The 26703-nt window shown below is 36.1% G+C and overlaps 2 protein-coding genes across 2 annotated transcripts; both read right to left on the bottom strand.

Moving 5' to 3' along the window:
- Window positions 1-1729: 1729 nt before the first annotated feature.
- LOC117314837 lies at window positions 1730-11846 on the bottom strand. Its single transcript, XM_033868984.1, has 12 exons — window positions 11727-11846; window positions 11435-11575; window positions 10960-11096; window positions 10460-10543; window positions 10073-10148; window positions 4749-7050; window positions 3703-4500; window positions 3495-3557; window positions 3051-3110; window positions 2596-2671; window positions 2409-2478; window positions 1730-1948 (listed from the first exon to the last, which is right to left on the bottom strand). Exons 1-12 carry the CDS (start codon window positions 11844-11846, stop codon window positions 1730-1732), a joined length of 4146 nt encoding a protein of 1381 aa, XP_033724875.1.
- Window positions 11847-13132: 1286 nt separating this feature from the next.
- Window positions 13133-25133, bottom strand: LOC117335449 (DNA-dependent protein kinase catalytic subunit-like). The gene is made up of 15 exons (XM_033895457.1): window positions 24989-25133; window positions 23660-23736; window positions 23062-23154; window positions 21954-22028; window positions 21394-21502; window positions 20587-20699; window positions 18750-18849; window positions 18063-18214; window positions 17786-17878; window positions 17496-17555; window positions 16911-17006; window positions 16568-16650; window positions 15017-15101; window positions 14518-14686; window positions 13133-13559 (listed from the first exon to the last, which is right to left on the bottom strand). The coding sequence occupies exons 1-15, from the start codon at window positions 25131-25133 to the stop codon at window positions 13468-13470; spliced, it is 1542 nt and encodes a 513-aa protein (XP_033751348.1). The 3' UTR covers window positions 13133-13467.
- Between the last annotated feature and the right edge of the window lie 1570 nt (window positions 25134-26703).

Raw genomic sequence — 26703 nt, forward strand, 5'->3', positions numbered from 1 at the left:
AAAGGTAGTTTTGGTGTGGTTCTGTGATGCCCAGTAGACGGACTCCACAAGGAATACAGGCGTCCGGCCGTTAAGTAGATTAATCAGAGGTCAAAAAACTTGTCATGGTCATTTTACGTCCTATTATTTGCTTTGTTAACAAAATATCTTTTACAATTTTTTTTTAATCTTAAAGAATCAAAGAAGTAATGCTACTATCATGCCAAACATGATTTGTTTACATATAACACGTGTACTTTAGACAAGAGGCCCATGGGCCTTAACGGTCACCTGATTTTTGAAATATTTCAGTAAATTTGAATGAAAGAATGAATTTCAAAACAAATAAAACAAATGATAGTCAAAAATGTGATTTCCCTATAACTATAGTAAAGTTTATCCCCTCCCATGGGGCAAACGCAAGACCCCAGGGCTAGGAAATTCACAATTATGGTAAAGCACCTTAAGACCCTTCGATCTGTGAAGAGTATTTAATTCTACCTTATTTGGGCTGTAAGAGGAAGATTTTTAAAATTTCTGTTAATTTGACCCTTTTTGGCCCCGCCCATCAGCCCCTGGGGGTCAGTCAGGGCCAACATGTACATACCATCAAACTGTCATCCCAAGCTGATAATGTTAACGAAGTTAGAATGAATTCCAATAAAAATTCAACAAATAATAGTCAAAAATGTGATTTCCCTATATAAAGGAGGGATGTTGCCAGGGGCAAACATGAGACCCTAGGGTCATGAAATTCACAATTTTGGTAAAGCACCTTAAGATCCTTCCATCTATGTAGAGTATTTGATTCTACCATATCTGAGAGTAGAGAAGAAGATTTTTGAAATTTTAGTCAATTTGACCCTTTTTGGCCCCGCCCACCAGCCCCTGGGGGTCAACTAGGGCCAACATGTACATACCATCAAAGTGTCATCCCATGCTGATAATTTGATACAAGTTAGAATGAATTCCAATACAAATCCAACAAATAATAGTCAAAAATGTGATTTCCCTATATAAACTATAGTAAAGTTTACCCCCTCCCCAGGGGCAAACATGAGACCCCAGGGTCATGAAATTCACAATTTTGGTAAAGCACCTTAAGACCCTTTCATCTAAGTAAGATTTCAGTACTCGGCCAAAATGTGTGACTTGAGAATAAAAAATTTAACTTGTTCCAATTGGTCTATAATTGTCATTATTTTGTACCTATCATACCATGCTGTGAGAAAATATAGGGAAATAGATAGTTGTAAAAACTGGTTTTTCATAAAATGACTTGAAAAGTTGAATTCGGCCATTATTATGTTCATAACTTGGTGTCCAATTTGAAAAGATTACTTTATATTCTGAATAAATTAAATTGTTTTCCTTTCATTTATGACAATATAAGAGCATACCATAAAACATAAAAAAATACAAACTGAAAAATAATACTGAAAAAAAAAACAAGTAAGCACCTGAAAGATCTGGACACCGTCACGAACAAATCCAACAACCAAATTGTTTACCTCCATCAGTAGAAAAATAACTTAAGCAGATGCATACTTGATTGAAAACATGTCTTTGTCTTAAATATTTATGTATTGCATCAGTTGACAACAATTTATGCATCTAGGCCAAGAAATAGTGTCTTATTTCCCATTATTTGTTCGTTACATGGACACCAATATCAAATGGACGATGTAAAGTAAATTAATAAATGACAATATATGGTATTATTCTAACTGATTATATTAAAGACAACAACTTATAAACGTTTCAACTTCAATTTATTCAAAAGCTCATAGAGCTTAAATAGCTGCCTCCTTGTAGTTGATTTCTCAGCAACAAAAACGGGTGGAGAAATTATGGACACCACATTCTGAAGTGGCTCCCAGGAGAAGTCTTCAACAGTAGGCCAGAAATAAAACTCCTGATGTGACTGCATGAACTGAAGCAAGGCCTCCCCATTATGCAGCTCCTTGATCTAAAAATAAATTCAAAATCATATTTGAAGAATTCAAATTACCTGGTATCAGTTAGCATACATTATTTGATAAACAGCTTGCAGGGATTGGCTAAAAAAAATGTTTAATACAAGAAATTATTTGTTTATATGTTATTATTTCAATAGCAAAAATAGGATCTTTGGTAACTCTTTTTTATGGTTTTTATATTTGTACTACAATTATACAGATCAACTGTATACGGGAATCAACACACCTTGGTTATGTACTTACTTACCCAATTACTTTTATAGATTTTATACAATACAAGCTCTGAATATTTCAATTTAAAGATATTACAAAATAGTAATATTTTGAAAACATTACACATCAACAATTTAACACCAACATTAAACTGGTCTGGCCTTTTGAATAAACAAAACAAAGAAACAAATGGAACATAATAACCACCAAAACATGAAATTTCAACACGAGTAATACCTCTGCAACATATTGCTTAGGCTTTTTTCTTCGGTCATTAGTCAATGTTACCAAAACAAATTGACCACACCTGTAATTCACAAAATAAAGCATAAACATGAAGTGTAAACTCTCTTTCTAATCGGTAACAAAAAGCATTGACATGTTTTTGAAAAAAAATATGAATTTGAAATGCTGAAGAAATTACCTGAAAGGTCCCTCAGGGTCTGGTTTGGCATTGGTGGGGGGCATGTTCTCTGTTATGATGGCACTTAGCATTCCGTCTGTAAATGAATATCAAAAGTTAATGCTATAAAGAAATTGATAAACTACTAGAACCATAAATCAGGAAGGGCTCTCCGGTGTCACACCTTTATGTAACATTTCAGAAAAAGAAATCTTCATTCCGAGATATTAAACTCAGAAAATCTAAGCTGGGTCGGTGGCTTTTCTTCAAGAACTTTGGCTGTCCCCTAGCACCAAAACCTGGCACGTCCTTAAATGATGTTAAACTCAAACAAATTCTGAGGGAAGGACACACAAACTCCGATGAATATTATGAATATAATGATATATTTTTTTAACCAATTTCTACTTTTCATTACACAAGTACTTTTACTAATTATATTTACTTGAAGTTTTTTTTTTGACACTTATACATACCCAAGCTGATATTGAAGTCTGAGGTTGATTTATTCATCTCCTCCATTATGGCATCTGTGTCTGGGGAAAAAAAGGTTTTACTTTGAATAATATGTTCATCACTCTTTCAAACTAACATAGATATTACATCAGAATCAATTGTTTTCAGAGACAACTAATTTTTCTTTTACAAGCAAAGTTGTTTCAGAAATTAAACTTTTTTGTATGGGCCAAGCTAAACAAAATGTTATCGACAATATGCTGATGACATGAAAATGAATAATATGATTTCAGGTCAACAATTATTATCACAACAGTCAACACACCAAATCTGTTGGAAGAAACATGCAATCAATATTTACATTAAAAAAAACATCATCTGGACAAAATAAGGATGAAATTAATCTTGTTCTTACAGGGATATAGATTCCATTATCAATGAATAAACTTCTTGTACTTGCTCACCTATACTAAGTCCACTCAGATCATGGGCATCATCATATGAATCATCTCCAATTTGTGTGTTCACTATAGAAGATAAATTTAAAAAGGTCATCATGCCTGGCAAACAAATTAATTACTATTTTTTTTTCAGAAAGCTTATAAAGAGAGTTGCGGAACTATTTGTAATATTGGCTTATCTTGTAGTTGTACATTTTCCTATAATACTAACCAGCTAAAAGAGCACCATCCACAAGGACACCATCTACGGGGGAGTCATTCAGAGAAGCACCATCCATAGGGATGTCATTTTCAGGAGCACCATCCACAGGGGCATCATCCACAGGGGCGTCATTCACAGGGGCACCATCCACAGAGGCATCATTCACAGGGGCATCATCCACAGGGGCGTCATTCACAGGGGCATCATCCACAGGGGCGTCATTCACAGGGGCACCATCCACAGAGGCATCATGCACAGGGGCATCATCCACAGGGGCATCATCCACATGGGTGTCATTCAGAGGAGCACCATCCACAGGGGCACCATCCACAGGAGCACCATCCGCAGGGGCATCATCCACAGGGGCGTCATTCAGAGGAGCACCATCCATAGGGGTGTCATTTTCAGGAGCACCATCCACAGGAGCACCATCCACAGAGGCATCATTCACAGGGGCGTCATTCACAGGGGCATCATCCACATGGGTGTCATTCAGAGGAGCACCATCCACAGGGGCACCATCCACAGGGGCATCATTCACAGGGGCATCATCCACAGGGGCATCATTCAGAGGAGCACCATCCATAGGGGTGTCATTTTCAGGAGCACCATCCACAGGAGCACCATCCGCAGGGGCATCATTCACAGGAGTGTCATTCAGAGGAGCACCATCCACAGGGGCGTCATTCAGAGGAGCACCATCCACAGGAGCAACATCCACAGGAGCACCATCCACAGGGGCGTCATTCAGAGGAGCACCATCCACAGGGGCGTCATTCACAGGGACATCAACAGCTGGAGGGGCCACTGAAAAAAAAATAGTCTAAATATCAAAACAGTAACAACCAATTTATGCTTACTAACAAAGGAAAATCATGTAGAAAAACAACTAGAAAAATCAGTAACAGCTTGTTGTGGCAATAGTGCATCTAACTGAACATATCTTCACCTTTCACAGACAGTATTGTGTTCCATGGAATAAGATGTTTGTATAATGTGCAAACTTAAAAGCAATCGACAGCAAAATTAAAAAGTTTACCAAAATGATCACTGACCTTGTCTCCTTCTTATCTTCAATGTGTGGACATTCCATTTCCCAACTATGTCTGCATTCTTGCATTCTGATGATCCCTCCAGCTGTTGGCATGCATCACAGAAACATGTTCTTTCTCTAGACAGAACGACAAAGGGCTGGACACTTTTGAAATGGTGGCTCTGTCTCGTCTGGGGAACAGCCTTTATGTTTTGCAGCCTTGGTTGACGGTCCCTGCTGATCTCTCTGCTATTAACAAAGAAGAATATCCTTTTTGAATGTATATGAGATTCGCTATTGTCAGTTGTCATTTTTGGTAAAGACAAGTTTTCTTTGGCGTATTCAAAAAAGTCCTTGGCATTTGAGATCATTTCTCCTCTCTTCACCGCAGATGTTGCAGACCTCTTCAGAACCCCCACTTCACCATCACATGGTCCTTTGCCATGGCGGCTTCCAAAATAGTGTTTCTCAATATTGAGACCAAAGTCGTCTTGTCCCATAGACATATCAACAAATTTAAACTTGGACTTGTACTGAGTCGGTGCGCCATCCGAGAAATGGATCTCTGTGTGAATGTCTAGTCCAACTTCTTCGAGCAAATACTGATTGGACTTTTCAATAAAGTGCTGCACAGCATGATAATCGTGCTTGTGGTCATCAGTGATGAAGACCAGGGACTCATGGACGGTTTCATCACATCCCTCCTTCTGACATCTATAATAGACAACAATGGGGTGCATGGTGACCTGTTCGTAATGCCAGTGGGCTCCCTGAGCCTCATCCTGATGATGACATGCATAATTTTCACCAAAGTCCATGCAAAACATTGCCCACTGTTTTGGCATTTTCTTCTTTAAGTCGTCGAACTGACCTGACTGCCACTTGGCATTAAACAAGTGCTTCGCAAATGGATTTAGCTTTAGTTTCAGCTCTGTAATTAGTTCTCCAATTGTTCCTTCCTTAGATACCAGAGTCATGAACTTTTTCTGGGTGTTAGGTTGAGTGACCATTTCCCAGCTCCTCCATTTTATTTGTGTGTCTATGTACTGATTCAGTCCACGAGTTTTTTCGTCAACATTATCCACCCCACAAAACTGGCAATTTCTGTCGAGACATTCCATTTTGTAATTAGCCCCATCTTTAGGGCACAAAGTAATTCTGGAAGCATCATACCTATCAACAAAGGGTCTCTCCAATTTTTTGGCACAACAATATCTCTGCAAAGCCTTCACCTGAAAGTCAACATTGACACAGTATTCGCACAAACATTGATAGTGCTTTTGTTTTGTCAATGGTAGAACATTAGAAGGTCTCAAACTAGCAAACTTACTATAGGACAGCTTGTTTTCTGGATATTTTGTTTTGAAAGTTTTGTAGGACTGTACAAGGGATTGTTCTAGGGCTTTCCTGGGTTCTGTCATTTTCTTTGCACTCACAAGCCTTTGAAGCGGCAACTCTCTGGACATCTCAGAACTCTGGTAAAATTCTGTTACCTCTTTCACCGCATCATCTGGCAGACAGTCACTTCTTGCTTTTCTTCCCTCGTTTTCAAGCTCATCTACAGACAGCTTGGAGAGTTTCTTACTTAGTCCAAATTCCTTTTGTGTGGCCCGACTTATACGTCCTTTTGCAGCAAGAGAGGCATGAATTATTCTTCTAATTCGGTTGTCCCTTTCTTTCCGGCGGTTACGCAGTTCCATAAGCTTCTCTTTTACAATCAATGTTGTTGTATTCTTTTTCTTCTCTGTGGCATCTAAACCAAAGGCCTGTTTTTTTCTTCTGTAAAGTTGAGTTACCACTTCGGCGTACTTCTTTGGGTTTTTCGGTAGCACTCTCAGACACCTACTGACAGCTTTCCTTTTGGCAACTTGGGTCATTAGTGATTCATTATCCACTGGATCTATTTCTTTCTCCTTTTCTGAAGATTTAGGTTGTTTCTTTTCATGATATATTTTTCTGCGACGCTCATTAATTCTTCTCTTTTTCTGATGAGACATATTCATCCTCTGCAAACGTTTTGCTTCTCTCCATGTTTGTCGCTGCACTTCCTTACTGGCTCGTGTTTTGTTCACTGGTGCTTTTGATGTAATATGTCCTTCAAGTTTTTTTTTATTCCTATATCTCTGTTGCCGTAACCTTGCCTGCCCTTTTTGTATTTCTTTTTGTTCATTGCTCAGGTTTTTTCTATAGTCTTGTAACCGCAAGGTTTCAACAAGTCTATGTTCTTTATATTTTGCAGGATTTTCTTTGAGGCGCTCTCGCCATTCCTTGGAAATTTTTCTTTTTTGCTCTGCAGTAGTAAGTTTAGCTGCTGTGTCAAACAGCTGAAAAAAATACCAGTTTCACTTTATTGTTATTCCTGAAAAGATCATTATCAAATAATTAATATAAGATGAGATACCAATGCTACCAGTTCCTTAACTGTCTTAGTCATGAGAATAGTCCTCAGTTGGTGATATATATATATATTTTTATTTGATATTTAAATTAACTTTATAAAATTATCTCAGTTATCTCACTGAAAATTTTGAGTGGATCCATATATCCATAGAATTTAAGAATGTATAGGAAAATAACCCACCAAAAGAAATTAAATTATTAATTGCAAGACTCTTAAATTTCTTTTTAGAAAAATGTCTTAAATATTGTTGCAACTATATTTATGTTTGCAATACATGTAGACTGGACAAGAAGTGTCTCTTGTTTTGAACATATTCCATCAAAGCCAAGTTTGTTTGAATCATTAATGTACCTACAGCTTAATCGAGTAGTTAAATATGATCTGTACGATAAATCATTCGCTACATGTACATGTCCTTAAAATAATTTTTTCATTTCCACAATTAAGAAGTTCCACAATTTATGTGACAAAGACACTAACACCTTGTGTCTAAATAACGAACATGTCACTTTTAGAAATAATTTAGAATGTACTGTCCCAAAATTAATTTTTAACAATTGCGTGGGCTGTTCGAGTTTTAATTTGAGCATAAATTTTATCAAAATGTGTAGAATATATGTATATATCTCCAATTAAGTATTTTGAATATGTATGTGACAGAGACACAAACTCTTTGTGTCTGAATAACGTACAAGTAAGTTTGAATTATAACTACATTATTATGTAACTTAATTAATTTTCAACAACTGCTTTAATTCTTAGATCTTAACCTGAACAAAAAATTAATCAACATAAACTGAACATACACCCTTCTATTCTTCAATTAAGTAGTTTGACTATGTATGTGACAAAGACGCAAACTTTTTATAAACACCTTGTGTCTGAATAACGAACATATATATATATATGACTTTCAGAAATATTCAAAAATGTAATGTCACAAAATCATTCTCCAACAATTGTGTTTAGTTCTCAGATTATTAACTGAATGAAAAATTAACTAATATGTCCACAAATACACTCTTCATAAAGATCTTTTATTGTTTGACTATGTATGTGACAAAGACACGAACTCCTTGTGTCTGAATAACGAACATTTTACTTTCGGAAATATTTCATTTTTTTTGTCACTAAATGAAGTTAAAACAATAATCATTGGACGATAAATTATTTACTGTTTTACGAGCATTTATATATAAACAAACATATGTCAGTGTTATTTTGTAAAACATATGATTGTGTCAAAAAGAGAATGTTCGTTACTATGGACGCCGTGATTTTCGAGTCTTCGTCACGAACGAAATCGAATGTGAAAGTAAGAATTTCACGTTCATAAAATTATTTCCGGTGCAAAATTATTGAAGATTAACATAATGAGATATGCAATACAAAAGAAAGAGCTAGCTAAATTAATTATATAAATGACTTCGAATACGTACGGCGACGTTCATAACACAGGACACGTAAGTTATTTTTTCATTGTCAGTGACACAATCCAGTTTTCGTCGTCATACAGCTGAATTAAGATGGAAGAACACGAGGTTTCTCAATGAAACTAGTATGTAATCATTCTTTGTGGTGTGAATTGTTGTTTGATGTGCCAACTAGTAAAAAATTACCCAATTTTAGTCAAAAACAGAACTTACTTACCTCCTTTTCACGTTCGTTACGCCGGCGTAGATTCGCGGACACTGCTTGGTCCGCCATGATTTTCCAACAATACACCGCGCAAGTGTGAAAAAGCGTGTCTATTTTTAGCAACCCAGTCCATGTGGGGAAATCACCGCATATAGTTGTGTCTTCGACGGTTGCGGTTTTGCAGGGAAATGGATATCCACGTTCGTTATTATATGGACACGAAATTCATCCCACGTATAAAAAGTGATTTTTTTAAAAGTACAGTTGACAATTTATGTCAGCATGACAGAATGTCGAATCCAAGTCGTAAATAGAGTGTAACAAACGAAGAAACGCTAAATAATACGATCTAATTCCATTTTGTCATGCCCACAAACCTAGTGTAGTGTCGGACGCCATACATAACGAACATGTCACTAGAAGTAATTCACTTTTTTACAAATTTGGAAATAAATTAGACAATGACAAAGAAACAGAAAACATAGACCAATATCTTATTTTTTAATTGAAAAACAATAACATACCATTTTCATTTCTAATTCATTCATAATTCAGACTTAATTAGTGAAGGTTATTAATGTCACATTTTTGGCATATAAAACTGCATCAATTAAAGAAACAAATTAATTTAATTTTTTTTTTTAATTTTTTTTTCATATTTTCCTGTTATGTTTTATCTACATGTGAAGTAGTGATTTTAATCTAACAGAAATAATACATGTAAGTATTCATATATATTATATATTTAATTTAATAAGCAAAATACCTAAAATCCCCAGTACTGAAATCTTACTTATCTATGAAGAGTGTTTGATTCCACCTTATCTGAGAGTAGAGAAGAAGATTTTTGAAGTTTTAGTCAATTTGAACCTTTTTGGCCCCGCCCCTCAGGCCCCTGGGGGGTGGGGACCATATAATTCACAATTTTGGTTCACCCTTAGCCATGGAAGCTTCCTGTAAAATTTCATTGAATTTAGTTCAGCAGTTTTTAAGAAGAAGTTGAAAATGTAAATTGTTTACGACGCACGACGCCGGACAAAAGGCGATTGCAATAGGTCAACTGAGACTTCGTCTCAGGTGACCTAAAAAGGCTGTACCTGAATCTTTTGTTGTTAAGAGGACACCAACAGATTAACAGAAAAAAACAGCCAATAACTGATGAATTTCAAGTAATGTTAATGACAAAGAGAAGATTTTGTCAAAACGTTGCTCAAACGATTAAATTCAATCACGTTCTAGAGATGACACAGAGGACAATAAGTGAATGTCTATATTATGGTGGGAAAAGAATAAAAAATAAAAGTTACCTTGAAAAAATTGAGCTTGTTTGATATCTTCATACTCATCGCCAGGAGCTTGTAGAATCCACTGACCAAAGGATTACTACAAAAATTAACACATTTTCATAATGATTATACATGTATAACATAACAGAATTTCATATATTATTATATACCATAACGATATTTCACAATGATGAAATGGTCTATAGACTAGTTCCTTATTCCAAAAATATTTTCCATCTTTTCATAATACATGTACTGAATATTGTATGATTATAAATAGGACTTCAAAAGACACCATACTGATAATTAGATTACACTCATACAACTTGAGAATGTATGATTTATACTTCTGCCTTTCTTTAGTGGAGAAAAAAAAAACCCAGAAACATAGATAAGTACATTACTTACTCAGTAGAACAAAGGATAACTTTGTGGCAGAATGTGAATATCCACTTCTCAAAAAGTTCATAGTGGGCAGTTGGTAGTAGGTCTCTGTAAATAACATTATAGGTTAAATAAAACGTCCAGAAACTATTGGATAGAGGTTAACGATGTGACTTTTCCTGTGATGACCTAAAGGTCAATTCCTATAGGACTTAACGGTACAGTTAACAGACAAGGAAGGACATACAGTGGGAGGAGAAAGGACACTTCTAAATGCCACAAGCTGTCTTATCAAAACCATATATCCTTAAATATGAATTACAAATATTAAGCTGACAATGACATGTTTTATAAAGCAGGGTTGCAAAACAGTTGTAATGAAAAATCTGCAAACAGGAAAACATAATTATCAATATCCCAGTCATCAATGAACCTTCCGCCTGTCAAAACAAAGGCAACAATCATAACAATCATAAGTTTGTTTTTAATGTGACTTCAAAAGTAACTGATCCTGTAGAACTGACCTGCAGAAGTCGACGAGGTTGATAAAGACTTGATGATCTTTAGGCCTGTTAGGTTGTACTCCCTGAGTGGGGTCACCAGTGGCCCCTTCATCCTCCAACTTCTCCCCACTGGCCCCGGCCACGCCCTCAGGCTCAGACTAAAACAGTAGATCTCTCAATAATTCAATTCAAAAATTATTTTATTATTCCAAATATATACAAATACATGTTCAATATACATACAATCAAAAACCTAATTATATTAGAAATTTAAATATTATTTATGTATATTATTATCATTTGTTAAGTTTTTTTTTTTTTTTTTTTCTCTCTCAATAATAAACTATTGCTATGCTACTGCCAAGACACTGAAATTCAAATTTCAAGATTTTGTTCGATTTAATCATTTTACATTATAATTTTTTTATTGATTCCAATAATTCCAGATTCTGTGAGAAAAAATCTCCCATCATTTATAAGAAAATTCTTAACTCACTTGAGAGGAGAGCTCGGATGTTGAGGTGGATGTCAGATCAAGCTTGCAAAGGATTTTTAACACAGATGCTATCAGTTCATCATACAGAACATCTGTAAGGCGATGTCGCACATCCAAACTTATATCAGCCACAGAGAAATCCTACAACAGATAAAGTGTAAACTTAAACTTTAAATATTTTACAAGAAGTAGGGAACACGTTAATCGACTAATGTTAATCACACTTGGTGGTCAAGATGGAAGCATGTGGGGGCCTTAAATTGGGAGGAAACAAGTACCCGCAAAAACCCACGTGGTCAAGAAGGTAACCGATATCTTTCATGTCTGAATGGGGAATCAAACTCCAGCCGCCCAGTTGAAAGGCAAGTGTCATCCAACCACCCATCCTACAAGATGTTCCACTGCTTGGCATGTAGACTGTTTAACTTAAAGGAAAGGTCTGGGACAATGGTTTATGTGTGGACAACGACAGTAATTTCAATGTTTATAATCACCAACCACAACCTAATTTTCTATAAGTGAACCATGTACATATTATTATCATATTTTTACAATATATATTGTGTGAATAAGATATAATGTCAAGAGAAGTGATTGGATCCATCTGAATTAACCATCTGAATTAACCAATCACAATTATTTACATTTACATCTATATGAACAAATATGCTCATATGTAACTTTGCTATTATTAATCGAAACTTTTGTCCCCCAAAGAAACATATAATGCCGATCAAATTAGGTGTAAGTCGGATACTATTTAGGGGAGTAATTACACATCCTAAAATGAAAGCTTGATGACTTTACATAAAATCTGACAGAACTGCCATTAAGATGAATTCTCCCAGTGATTGCGATACCTTTCCTATTTTTTACAGTTGACAGCTGACCAAGTCAATCACACCTTGGGCAGTAATGCAAATTTACTGGCAATTCTATCGATAATAGTCTCACCTTAATCCTGGCACTGTTCAGGAGGCCTGTCCACAATGATATGTAGTCCTTGTAAGTGATTTTCCTGACTAGGACTTGCTCGGGATTCGTAGGTTCCTCACTCTGCTCCAGTTCAATGACAGGGGGGTGGGAGCAGGTCCTGATCAGGCCCTGGAATACTAATGACAGGGGGGTGGGAGCAGGTCCTGATCAAGCCCTGGAATACTAATGACAGGGGGGTGGGAGCAGGTCCTGATCAGGCCCTGGAATACTAATGACAGGGGGGTGGGAGCAGGTCCTGATCAGGCCCTGGAATACTAATGACAGGGGGGTGGGAGCAGGTCTTGATCAGGCCCTGGAATACTAATGACAGGGGGGTGAGAGCAGGTCCTGATCAGGCCCTGGAATACTAATGACAGGGGGGTGAGAGCAGGTCCTGATCAGGCCCTGGAATACTAATGACAGGGGGGTGGGAGCAGGTCCTGATCAGGCCCTGGAATACTAATGACAGGGGGGTGAGAGCAGGTCCTGATCAGGCCCTGGAATACTAATGACAGGGGGGTGAGAGCAGGTCCTGATCAGGCCCTGGAATACTAATGACAGGGGGGTGGGAGCAGGTCTTGATCAGGCCCTGGAATACTAATGACAGGGGGGTGGGAGCAGGTCCTGATCAGACCCTGGAATACTAATAATAGGGGGGTGAGAACAGGTCCTGATCAGGCCCTGGAATACTAATGACAGGGGGGTGGGAGCAGGTACTGATCAGGCCCTGGAATACTAATGACAGGGGGATGAGAGCAGGTCCTGATCAGGCCCTGGAATACTAATGACAGGGGGGTGGGAGAAGGTCCTGATCAGGCCCTGGAATACTAATGACAGGGGGGTGGGAGCAGGTCCTGATCAGGCCCTGGAATACTAATGACAGGGGGATGAGAGCAGGTCCTGATCAGGCCCTGGAATACTAATGACAGGGGGGGTGGGAGAAGGTCCTGATCAGGCCCTGGAATTCTAATGACAGGGGGGTGGGAGCAGGTCCTGATCAGGCCCTGGAATACTAATGACAGGGGGGTGGGAGCAGGTCCTGATCAGGCCCTGGAATACTAATGACAGGGGGGTGGAAGCAGGTCCTGATCAGGCCCTGGAATACTAATGACAGGGGGGTGGGAGCAGGTCCTGATCAGGCCCTGGAATACTTATGACAGGGGGGTGGGAGCAGGTCCTGATCAGGCCCTGGAAAACTACAGTACACAATGTAATGTGACAATTATTGCAGATATATGATAAACCTTCAGTCAGTTTGAACTAAATTAAACAAGCATTCAGAGAGTATTGCTATTAAGCAATACATGTCCCCTACCAGCCCCCGTTAAAAATAGTGACCTTGACCCAAAAACACTTAACCTGGAACTTCATCTGCACATGTAGCTACTCATACTGAAGTTACATACCAACTTTCACCAATGTACTTTTAAGCATGGCTGAGAAAAGTGCAGAAAAGTGAGTGGACAGACTGACAGAAGAACAGAAAGATGGGGAGGAAATCTGCAGTCCCCCTGGTTTTACAGGTAGGGGACTAATAAATATTGATGAACCAGTTAAGGGCGCATATTTACAGGTAATCATAACTTGATTTGCAATGATAAAAAGATGTCCAGTTGCAATTAAGTAATCAAAATGCTTTGTTAACACTGTATTTGACAATAGAGGGATGATTTCTTAGTTTGCCATATCGCATGAGTACTGATACAGAAATGTGATAATAGAGAAAAATTCTTTAAGTTTGACAATGGGACAGTTTTTCGTAAATACTAATACACATACTATGTAGTCTAGCAATTTAACCAGATTCATTGTATTTATTTTCATGGTTCCATATTAAACATCAAAAATTGAAACAGTTCATACACAACGAATATTTCAGTTTTAACACTATTGTATATACAGCTGCAAATTCTTGCATTTTAAAGAAAAAATATCTGCAGAAGTTGGGAGTCCAACATTTTAAGTTATATGCAGAGCCTGTTGTTCAGTGAAACTAATTTCAGTGTTGAAAATAAGTAATGAAGTGGACAACAGAAATGTGGCTACAAATTCTCACATGCTACATGTAACTTTTACTAGGCTTGTCCTTATAATGTGGTTATACTTACCCACACCAGACATTATTTGCTGGAATGTCGTGCCCTTGGGCATCACAGCCAGGAGCAGCCATAGTATGGACTTGAGACAGATGAAGGAGTGTGTCTGTGGGAGGGAGGGAAGCTTCTCAATCAACAGTACCAACAGGCGCTCCAGAGATATGGCATAAGTCTCTGAAATCTGAAGAAATATAGAAAATATTTGTTATTGAAACTGAAATATATACGGCAAAGTTGGTAATATTGACAGTGAATTCATTTTATTTATTCTATATTTGTGGTCATCTAATACTTATAAATATTAAATTCACCACAAATATTCCCAATGAGGGGAAATTCATATAGCAGAGAAATCTGAAACTTCAGTTATGCATTTTCACTTGGCATACTAAGTGGATTTTCTGAACATGTCCTGTACAAGAATCACAACCTAACATCAGTGTTGGGGAAGGTCACTTTATTTTACAACAACACCAATGACATTTGTGTAAGAGGAGGTACATCTTCATACCTCGTCAAGCTGTTTGATGATGTTACCAAGGGCTTCTAGATAGCTAGGCAAATTAAACATCCTCTCCTCCAGGTTTTCATCTTGACTGTAACACAAGAAATATGTGTCAACATTCAACTTTGAGGATGATCTGGCAACATTCAACTTTGAGGATGATCTGGCAACATTCAACTTTGAGGATGATCTGGCAACATTTAACCTTGAGGATGATCTGGCAACATTCAACTTTGATGATGATCTGGCAACATTTAACCTTCAGGATGATCTGGCAACATTCAACTTTGAGGGTGAACTGACAACATTTAACCTTCAGGATGATCTGGCAACATTTAACCTTGAGGATGATCTGGCAACATTTAACCTTGAGGATGATCTGGCAACATTTAACCTTGAGGAGGATCTGACAACATTTAACCTTGAGGATGATCTGACAACATTTAACCTTGAGGATGATCTGACATTTAACCTTGAGGATGATCTGGCAACATTCAACTTTGAGGATGATCTGGCAACATTTAACCTTGGGGATGATCTGACAAAATTTAACCTTGAGGATGATCTGGCAACATTCAACTTTGAGGATGATCTGGCAACATTTAACCTTGAGGATGATCTGACAACATTTAACCTTGAGGATGATCTGACAACATTTAACCTTGAGGATGATCTGACAACATTTAACCTTGAGGATGATCTGACAACATTTAACCTTGAGGTTGATCTGACAACATTTAACCTTGAGGATGATCTGGCAACATTTAACCTTGAGGATGATCTGGCAACATTTAACCTTGAGGATGATCTGACATTTAACCTTGAGGATGATCTGGCAACATTCAACTTTGAGGATGATCTGGCAACATTTAACCTTGGGGATGATCTGACATTTAACCTTGAGGATGATCTGACATTTAACCTTGAGGATGATCTGGCAACATTCAACTTTGAGGATGATCTGGCAACATTTAACCATGGGGATGATCTGACAACATTTAACCTTGAAGATGATCTGGCAACATTTAACATTGAGGATGATCTGACAACATTTAACCTTGAGGATGATCTGGCAACATTTAACCTTGAGGATGATCTGACAACATTTAACCTTGAGGATGATCTGGCAACATTTAACCTTGAGGATGATCTGACAACATTTAACATTGAGGATGATCTGGCGACATTTAACCTTGAGGATGATCTGGCAGCATTTAACCTTCAGGATGATCTGGCAGCATTTAACCTTGAGAATGATCTGGCAACATTTAACCTTGAGGATGATCTGACAACATTTAACTTTGAGGATGATCTGGCAACATTCAACTTTGAGGATGATCTGACACCATTTAACCTTGAGGGTGAACTGACAACATTTAACATTGAGGGTGAACTGACAATGTCTTTATACTCAACAATATATTTGACTAATTTGACTGATTTGACAAACATAACCTTTCCTTTTTCAACAGATGTAGGAGAATTTTCAACACCTTCCCATCATTCTGTTTTCAGACAAAACACTTGACAAGACAAAAACAGCTGAACATGTTATACCTGAGAAATTGCTGTTCACTTTTGGACATCATCTCACTAAACATGAACTGTACGTCTGCTTGCTTCAGAAATGTCTTGCATGGCTGCAATAATAACAATCCACATCCTAGAACCATACTTATAATGCTTTTTTTTGTAACAAATTGTATGAAAATATTCAAAGGAACAAAGGAAATACTGTAAGATTGACATAAGTTAGATTTGTTATAGTGAATTGTTGAAATTAGATATACACATCATATATCATTTAATTCATATATTAAATCTAAAAGTCTGAGAAATTAAAAAAATTTTCGTTTTTATTCAACATATGAATTTTAAAACTGAATTTTCATATACATACAGCAGCCAGTAGACCATAGCCTCGTATGGCAAGCGATACCTCCTTGGCACTTGCCGATGTATTGTTCATCAATGTTCGAAACTCCTGTATGAAGAACTAAAAACACAAAGACAAGATTAGAGCCATTATAAACGAAACTCCTGCACAAGGAACTGAAATTACACAGGCAAGAATAGATTCATAGTTCAAAACTCCAGTATGAACAACTGATGATGAAAATCAAACTTGAAGAATCTTCAGAGTCTAAGTTGACATAGGTTGACAAATCAGTCAACCTATCTCTATCGGTTGCTATTACTCCCCTTTGGTTAATACATGTATAGGCACAAATAAATAATACCAATTACCACTAACATATATGTAACATATCATACAATTTACAATCATTGTAAAAACTGATTGAGTAAAATATTAACTGTCTAAAATGTTTGTACCAGACAGGTAGCTTACAGCTTCCTTCATAAATACGTTTTTTTATTTTTTTTATTTTATATTTTCTTGAATTTAACTGTAATTACAGCAGGTTTTTGTTATAAATGGTTAAATACATCTTTAACTGTAAATCCTAAATGTTATACATCTTACCTTGAAGACAGCTCCCTCCTTATGACCTTCCTCAGCTCTCGTCACCAACATCTCCGATATCTGACCAACGACCATACATTATGTAGAAGTAAGGCAATATTACCTACTCAACAATCATTATACGTTGTATTCATATCGCAAAAGAAGTTGAAGATATCAAATTTATACAAAAGTCAATAAAGACATCATGGAAGAAATTTTCTCAACATATTTCAAAGAAAATATCTATTAACAAAATAAATCAGGAAAATGAAAACAAAATCCATAAAGGCAACACAAGGTATACTTACCTGTCCCAAGAAAGCCTCTATGGCAGACAGCCCCAGGTGTAACATATCACGGTTGTGATGGCGGCTCCAGTAACGCAACTTATCATACATTCCCTGTCAAAGACATTGTTATGGTAAAGTTTCCATTGATTCCAGTCATTTCACTATAATTATCAGTTGTAATGATACTTTTTATTGGTTACAGCGCCAGCTCCTTTGATGCAATGCACACCATGCTGAAGGGGTCAAAGGTGAGCCCTATGAGATACAGGTTTGAACTGTGTGCTGCAATACCTACCTGGTAGTCCTCTATGAGATACAGGCTGAACTGTGCAGCATGCTTTGTAAACAACTTCAAACCAGCACTTGGCACCTGGTAACGGGTGTAATCCACCTTGGGGTCTATGGCCATCCGAGCATATTTAAATATGTCATAGGACTGTTGAGACCCTGAAATAATACCATCCTAAAGTATACACGTAGGAATGAATGAAAAGTGTCATTATAGATTTAAGTTCTGACCTATAAAGTAAGCTGATATCTTTGATATGAAGCCGTTTATAATTTCAACATGTATAACAGGACTGAAAAATTGTATTTTAAAGTAACCTGAACATCAAACACAGAAAAGGCCTTCTGGTAAAACTGAAGATACAGGGACAGATCTTGCTATGAACATGGCTCTATGACAGTGTGTGGATGGTCTGTTCAAACTTATAACAAGAAATCCCAGAGGGATCTTGGTGCCCACCATTAAATGATTGCTTCTAGTTCTATGTTAGGTTTATCTTTTCTTTATTTTTCCTTTCTTTTGAATTATTTGATAACAAGACGAAGCTGACATGAAATGAAGAATTATCGATAACAAGAATTGTTTACAGGTGGACGGATGGACCATGGTTGTAGGACGATGGAATAGGCCACTTTCAGATGATGATGGACTTAACATTTACTCGATATTCCCTGATACTAAGTTAATACTTACTTTCCTCAGCAGATTGGGTAAAGTTGACGAGACAGGATGTCAGACCAGATAAACTGCCCGCTATGATCGACAATTCTGCCTTCCTAGATTTAGCAGTCATCTGACAACAGACATTTCATCTAAAATTTATACAAATGGTCAATTGGGCCTGTACTACTCAAATAGCTGCTGACAACACCGCTCAAAGTTCTAATAACGTTTTATCAAATTTCATTATAAAACCTTTCCCTGTTATATCACTCAGGAAACCATGCGGCCTACACCCCTGGGCTCTGTATCAAATTCTACACACAACCTGTCCTACTTTATTCAAAAAATGAACTTGCAATTAATTCAAACTTGACAAAGGTCAGGAATCAAGTTGTTAATATAACTTATATAAAGTACTACCTTAACTCTTTATCATCAAACATTCTCCACATTGAAAAGTTTAATTGCGGGAATAGATTTGACAACATCACAAACAAAAGGCCCAGAGGGCCTGTATTGCTCACCTGGTTGATTTGACCTAATGTTAAAATAATGTTCATGTTCAATTTGTTAATAGCTGCATTTGTTGATGTCTAACAATGATATATATGGTTATGGGGTGGGGATCTCAAATGCTTCAAAGATATAACCCAGAAACAAAGTCCACTTCAGATTCCCTAGGGGTGTGAAAAGTCCCCAGGGATTGTTTATAATGATTGTTTTTAAAGAAACCAAGTCTTTAGGGGTGGTGAAAGACCCTAGGGCCTATAACAGGATATTGTTGATCTCTTGATGCCCAGAAATGCTATATGTATATACAGTTTTGGTGTGGAGATCTCAATAGTTTTAAAGATATAACAAAGAAACTACAGAGTCTCTAGGGGTGTGGAAAGACCCACTGGCCTATTTTTCCATCATGATGTTGTTTATCTTTGATTCCTAACAATGCTCTATATGGTTATGGGGTTGGGGATCTCAACGATTTCAAAAATACAATACTAAAACAAAAAAGTAAGTCATTCATAGCAATATAGTAAAATGGCTCCCTGTTGCCCTGCCCCTCAGGCCCCAGGGGGTCAGCCCCATCGTTTGTATAAATTTGAATCCCACCCAACTAGGGGTGCTTCCTACCAAATTCATTAAATTCTGATCAGCGGTTATGTAGAAGAAGTCAATCGTGTTGACAGACGGATGGAGGACGGACGCCACAGTATGACATAAGCTCACCTTATTCCTTCGGACAAGGTGAGCTAAATATTATATATTTTGTGCGATATTTCAGTGAATACACTTAGTAACCTTCACCTTTGACCTCTGAAGAGCACATCAAAGATACACTGTAATTCCATTAACATTTAAATCTTGATGGATGGATCTCTGTCAGAAAGGTCAGTTGAAGGGTAAATACAGTCAAACTAATTAATCAAACTCGATCTTTACTAAAGGTCATAATCAGATGAAATTTAACATACTTCCAACAATACGTACACAAGCTAATTTACCAAATTTAAGTAATTTATATCTAATTTTAATCATTATTTGTAATTTTAGCCTGATTATAATCATTATTTGTAATTTTAGCCTGATTTTAATCATTAATGGTACAAATATAACATTTATCTAATAATTAAAAACAAAAGCAGGTGTTTTTTCCTTTGTTTAGAATTGGACCTTTTCCGGATCCTCTCCCTTTGGCAGAAAAATTGGTGTATTAGGAAGAAATTTTTATGATTAATCTAAAAAATTTGGGAATTTGACCGAAATGTGAATAAATTTCAATTGCAAATGGATAAAATCAACAGCTTGAAAAACCCTTAAAATTGATGGGATCAATGTTCATCTTTAAGTTTTATTTCCGTAAGGTTACCTCGGCCTTCAGTGATGTAACACACAACCCTATGAATCTCTCCGCATAGCTAGTCATATGTTCTGGGTACACCTCAGCTACTACACCCAGCAACACAAATATATTCTCCTTCACTGAAAAGCAAATTCATATCTCACTAAGATATATATTCTCTACTGGAAATCAAATTCATATCAATAAGTTACATATTCTCCTTCACCAAAATCAAATGGATTTCACTCAGTTATATATTCTTCTTCAATAAAAATCAAATTCATATCAGTCAGATACATATTCTCCTTCACCTAAAATCAAATTCATATAAGTTAGATATATATTCTCCACTGAAAATTAAATTCATATCTCTCAGATATTTATTCTTCTTCAAAAAAAATCAAATTCATATCACTCAGATACATATATTCTCCTTCACCTAAAATCAAATTCATATGACTCAAGATATATATTCTCCTTCACTTTAAATCAAATTCATATGACTCAAGATATATATTCTCCTTCACTTTAAATCAAATTCATATGACTCAAGATATATATTCTCCTTCACCGAAAATCAAATTCATATGACTCAAGATATATATTCTCCTTCACCAAAAATCAAATTCACATCAATCAGAAATACTTTATGTATATCACTCAATGTATATACATTGTACTATTAATTTCATTTAATTCAACAAATTGACAGAAATGATTTTATATAACTGAAACATGTCTGAATCATCCTTATCAAATATTCTAATGGGATCACAGAATTCAGCTATATTTAATAACAATGTCCTTTAACACAGAAATGAAGTATTTATATACCTGTGGATGACACCTTAGATCCTTTAGTGAGTTCCATGAAAAATTTTTCTATTAGTTTTGGGATGTTGAGGTCTTTCCCAATGTTTGTTCCAGCCGTCAGCTCCAACAACTGAAATAAATAGTCTCCATTACTAGTGAGGAAAACACTTATAAATGATGTTATCAGAAAGTCACAAGTTATCAGGCAGTCAAATGTGAAGGAGACACCTTCTTACACATACTTAGTAAATTTTGTAGAGTTTTGGACCAGTAAGTCTGTAGTCTGTACTGTTTATGAAAAGAGTAAGTCAAAGACAAAATCAGTCAGTCCCACACAAAATGAATGCATCCATCACAACAGCACATCACCAGTTGTTTTCACATGTAAAATCTCAGAAATTTATAATGGGCAAATCTCATTCTGGTAAATCAAACAACCATGTAAATATCATTTAAAACTTATTAGCTAGTTCCTAAACTTACTAATTTGTCTTCTCTGCAGACTGACTGAAAAACTCTTTTGAACGTTTAGATTGGTTAAATGACGTTAAACATGTATATATCACAGCTTTACACATCACCTTAGCCAAAACAGGGACAGCTCCATTCTTGACTTTGGCAAATCGGTCACGGAAAAAAAGGGAGACACACACATCCTGTCAACAAAGAAATAACCAATTTGTATTTATCTATATCATAGGCGATCAATAAATCGGAAAGTTTCAAGGAGATTTGATGATGATGAACGTTTCAAACTTTTTGGTAGTACTGATAAGTCTGGTCATCATATGTTTGATTTATTTATTGTTATCAGTTCAAAATCTTTTTATTTACTGCTGTCTTACACAATTAAATATGAATTTATAGTTATTCTATTAGTAAAGGATTCTATTGTTTTATTTTTATAATAATATCACACAAACAAGTTACAACTGAACTATCTGACATATTCTATTTTCAACAATAACAAATTTTGTTTCATCAAATCAGTTTTGCCTATTTCATCAACATATGGATTTAAATTCAATAGTATAGACAAATAAGAAAACAAGAGGCCCATGGGCCTTAACGGTCACCTGAGATTTGAAATATTTCAGTTAATTTAATTGACCCTTTTTGGCCCCACCCATCAGCCCTGGGGTTCAGTCAGGGCCAACATGTGCATGCCATCAAACTGTTATCCCATGCTGATAATGTTTACCAAGTTAGAATGAATTCCAATCGAAATCAAACAAATTATAGTCAAAAATGTGATTTCCCTATATAAACTATAGTAAAGTTTACCCCCTCCCCAGGGGCAAACTTGAGACCCCTGGGTCATGAAATTCACAATTTTGGTAAAGCACCTTAACACCCTTCCATCTATGAAGAGTGTTTGATTCCACCATATCTGAGAGTAGAGAAGAAGATTTTTGAAATTTCAGTCAATTTGAACCTTTTTAGCCCCGCCCCTCAAGCCACTGGGGGGTGGGGACCGTATAATTCACAATTTTGGTTGACCTTTAGCCATAGAAGCTTTCAGCCAAATTTCATTGAATTTGGTTTAGGGGTTTTGAGAAGAAGTCGAAAATGAAAATTGTTTACGGACGGACGTCGCAGGACAATGGAAAAAAGGCAATTAGAATAGGTCACTTGAGACTTTGTCTCAGGTGACCTAAAAAACTAGCTATCCAATCCAGTTCATGGTACCTTGATGTCCACTGTGTAAGGCAGAATTTTCTTCTCTATCTTCTGTATAAATCCAGATAGCAGCTCCAGCAGCTTTTGTTTACATCCAAGGAACTATATCATTGAGACAAACAAAGTCACATATCATTTTGAAAATTGTGATATATTATCTCAGGAACTCATTATACTTCCTAATTTTCTATTTCATTTGTTAAAGTTTGGAATCTAGGTAATTTTATTCAATTAGTCAAACTGCATATCAATTTATTCTAGTTGAATTTTAATTATAGGTTGAATTCAGATACAATGAGAAATTGTAGTTAAAGTAAAATCACATACAATCAGTTTAAAAAAAAAAAGGAAAAAAACTGTTTGAAAATTGCTGACTCTCAAGGTTTTTTTTAATTTCATATTTTAACTCTCAGGATTTCTTTTTCACTCTCAGGATTCTCGAGATTTTAATCCTACTGGATTCCCTGCCACAATCAACCGGTAACCGTACATTATATATATCTTCTATTGTCCATTAGCTGTTACCATTTATTGTGTAAAGCTAGTGAGGTAATTTGAGCAGAACCCAAAAGAAAACAGTAATATCATTAATATAATAATTACATACCTCATCTTTGCTGACTGTCTTGGTCAGGAATGTCACGATCCCCTTGTCTTTGTCAAATAAAGCTGAACAACAGAGATCTGTAAAACACAAATGTAATGATCAGTGAATGGCTCTTTGGATAAATCCTCCAATTTTGAAGAGATTCAATTTGCTAACCTTATTCTACAGAATTGTTAAACATGGTGTGTAATTGCAGTTTGTTCATAAGCCATATCAACAGTAAGTATTTTATGCATCTGAACTAGAAGAGTGCAATATGCACAATGGCTTAAACCAGCAATGTAATCTTAAGAGCAAATTCCACTCTGAGATGATCTTCTGAGTTTGAATCCCTGTCTAGCTGCTTGACAGGTGTACAGGATACTTGTTACATTGCTCAGCTAGGTCAATGGGAATTTCCCTTTCACATAGTGATATGATATCTGCGTTAATAGTGAGAGGCCACTAGTTGGAGGTACTGGTCAGGACATTTTTCACTACTCTCTCTTATTATTTAACACTGCTACAACATAAGTAACCTTTTCAATATCATCTTTATTGTTTTAACTTCCGATAATGATGTCTGCAACATAAGGACAATGCACCTATATGACCAGTTTGACAGGAACGGTGCACCTTAATCTCAATGTTTCTGACGTTTTATCAGCCTTTTGAAAATCTGATATATGGGCCAACCAAAGCCCATATCAGATTTTTAAAAGGTCGAATCTATAAAAAACACCCGAAACCTTTCGGATTACGTCCACATGCATATGCTAATTCAAATCAAGTAAATTTGATTAAAAAGTCAGCATATGCTTTAAAAGGCAACACAACCCTGGTAAGGCTTTTACAGCACTTCCTTGTACTTATAATTCAATTTACTTTTTGTATTTGACAAGCAGAAAGCAAGATCGACCCATTCGCCTCGAGCTCCCACCCACCTTAGTCCTACATACAACCCGACCAGTAATGACCATTGGTGCAAGTACTGTAACAAGATGTTTCTGCCTTAATAATTCTCATTCTGAATTTTTATGCAACCTTTGACATTGATGATAGTATATGAAGTACAATGCCTTACTAAGCCTATAATATACATTTTGATTTAAGCGGGGAGGGGGGGGGGGGGTGAATACTAGTTTTATTATGTCTATGATTGACTGATTTTATCATGAATATCTTAATCGTAACTTTCTGGTAGTTGGTATTGCTAATAAACAGAGACATAACAAATAATAATTGTCTGGGACAATATACACCGGTTCATGTTCATGGTCAATAGATTTGCTTAGCTTGCACATCAATGTACACACGCAAAGTGCCGGTTAACATAATCATGGCAACTACCAATTTCTTTATCGTCGATTTCATGAAGGCACAATTGACTGATGTCTGAAATGATTCCATCGCTTTCCTCCAGTGACGAGGAATCGCCGGCTGTCAAGCACTTGTGGAGAGACCGCAGTTTGTTCTCCAGAAGGCTTGCCGCCATCTTAACCATACAAACCAAAACAAAGTCACGTGAGAAAAGCGAGGGGAAATAACTCTTGGTTTTAGATTGAGAATGGGAAATATCCACATGACATCTACTTACTGTATATCTGTGGACATCGATGCTTAAAAATCAATGACATATGTAACTGCTTTCAAATCATTAACGAGGTTTATTTTCTACTGATGAGTGCTGTTAGTGGTGTTGATGGTATACAATACATGGGGTTTTTTTTATAAAAAAATAACGATTTTTCATGTACAAAATTTTTGATATTAAAAAAGAGGATTTCTTGATATTTAAAAAAAGAAGAAAACAATTCTTGACATAAAAAGAATCGTTTCTTGATAATAAAAAATCGAACCTTTGATTGGAAAAAAATGATGAACAGTAAAACGACACCTCGTTACTATCTTTTTTAGACTGATATCAAAAAATATTTTTGATTCGATCTTTTTATATCCAAAAATACTGAATAAATTGTAAAACGACGCCTAGATCTACTAACACAATATAAATTCTTTTTTTTTTGCAAGTCAGCATCATAAGTATTAATTAAGGATTGAAATTTTATTACATTGATTTCATTTCATCAGAAATAATCTCCTTGATAAAACTTTCTTTAACTGGCAAATCTGGTACATTCTAACAAATAGTGAAACTCGTCTCCAACCATTCCATTACTATATCTATCTTCTCGAGCGTCACTCCACCACGAGTCTATGGTGAGATATTCTAGATTTAAATAGTATAATCCGGTCTTTACCATCTGTTCAAGATAATTTTCAAATTCTAAGGTCCTATAACTCACAGACTTAGACGAATTAAAAACATAGCTTTTCAACTTTTGAGTGTACTGGTCATATATACTGTAGTCAGTTTGACCCTTAATATTCCGAGTTTAGATTTATAGTACATCAAATTTCCCATATGTAACTTAAACCACATTCATTTTGGACATTTCTAATATATGTCAGACATGGACTTTTAAAACCATGTTTAATGTTTCTACTATAAAAAGACATTGTGTAATATATACGAATTTTACTACATGTATTTTTTTCTTTACTGTAAAATCCTAGACCAGTAGCTAATCATACGGACTTTAATAGTATCAACTAGAGGTAAACCTACAAATTCTCCGTATACCAAATTATCACGTGTACTTCTTTTTCAATTTAAGTAAAATTTTACAAAACTTAAAATGTAAATGTTCTATCGCTTCTGAACTAGGGAAACCCTATACTTTACTATACCATACAATAAAATATGTCTTACTATTTTGTCAAAGAAATCGTATACACGTTGTACCGATTTTTTTTTTAAATATCACACATAGCTATGGAAGTTTTCCTTGTTATTATTATTCTTGGTTTGGTTTAGTATTGTTTAACGTCCCATCAACAGCTATGGTCATTTAAGGATGGCATCCCATGTGTACGAGATGTATGTGTGTGTGTTTGTCTCCTTGTGATAGCGTGGAACTAATGCCGGCTTTATAATGCTACCTCACTGAAGCATACTGCCAAATACATCCAACAGGACACTCCACCCGGTCACACTATATTCA

This window comes from Pecten maximus, chromosome 1 (genome assembly GCF_902652985.1).
Source record: "Pecten maximus chromosome 1, xPecMax1.1, whole genome shotgun sequence".
NCBI classification, from domain to species: domain Eukaryota; kingdom Metazoa; phylum Mollusca; class Bivalvia; order Pectinida; family Pectinidae; genus Pecten; species Pecten maximus.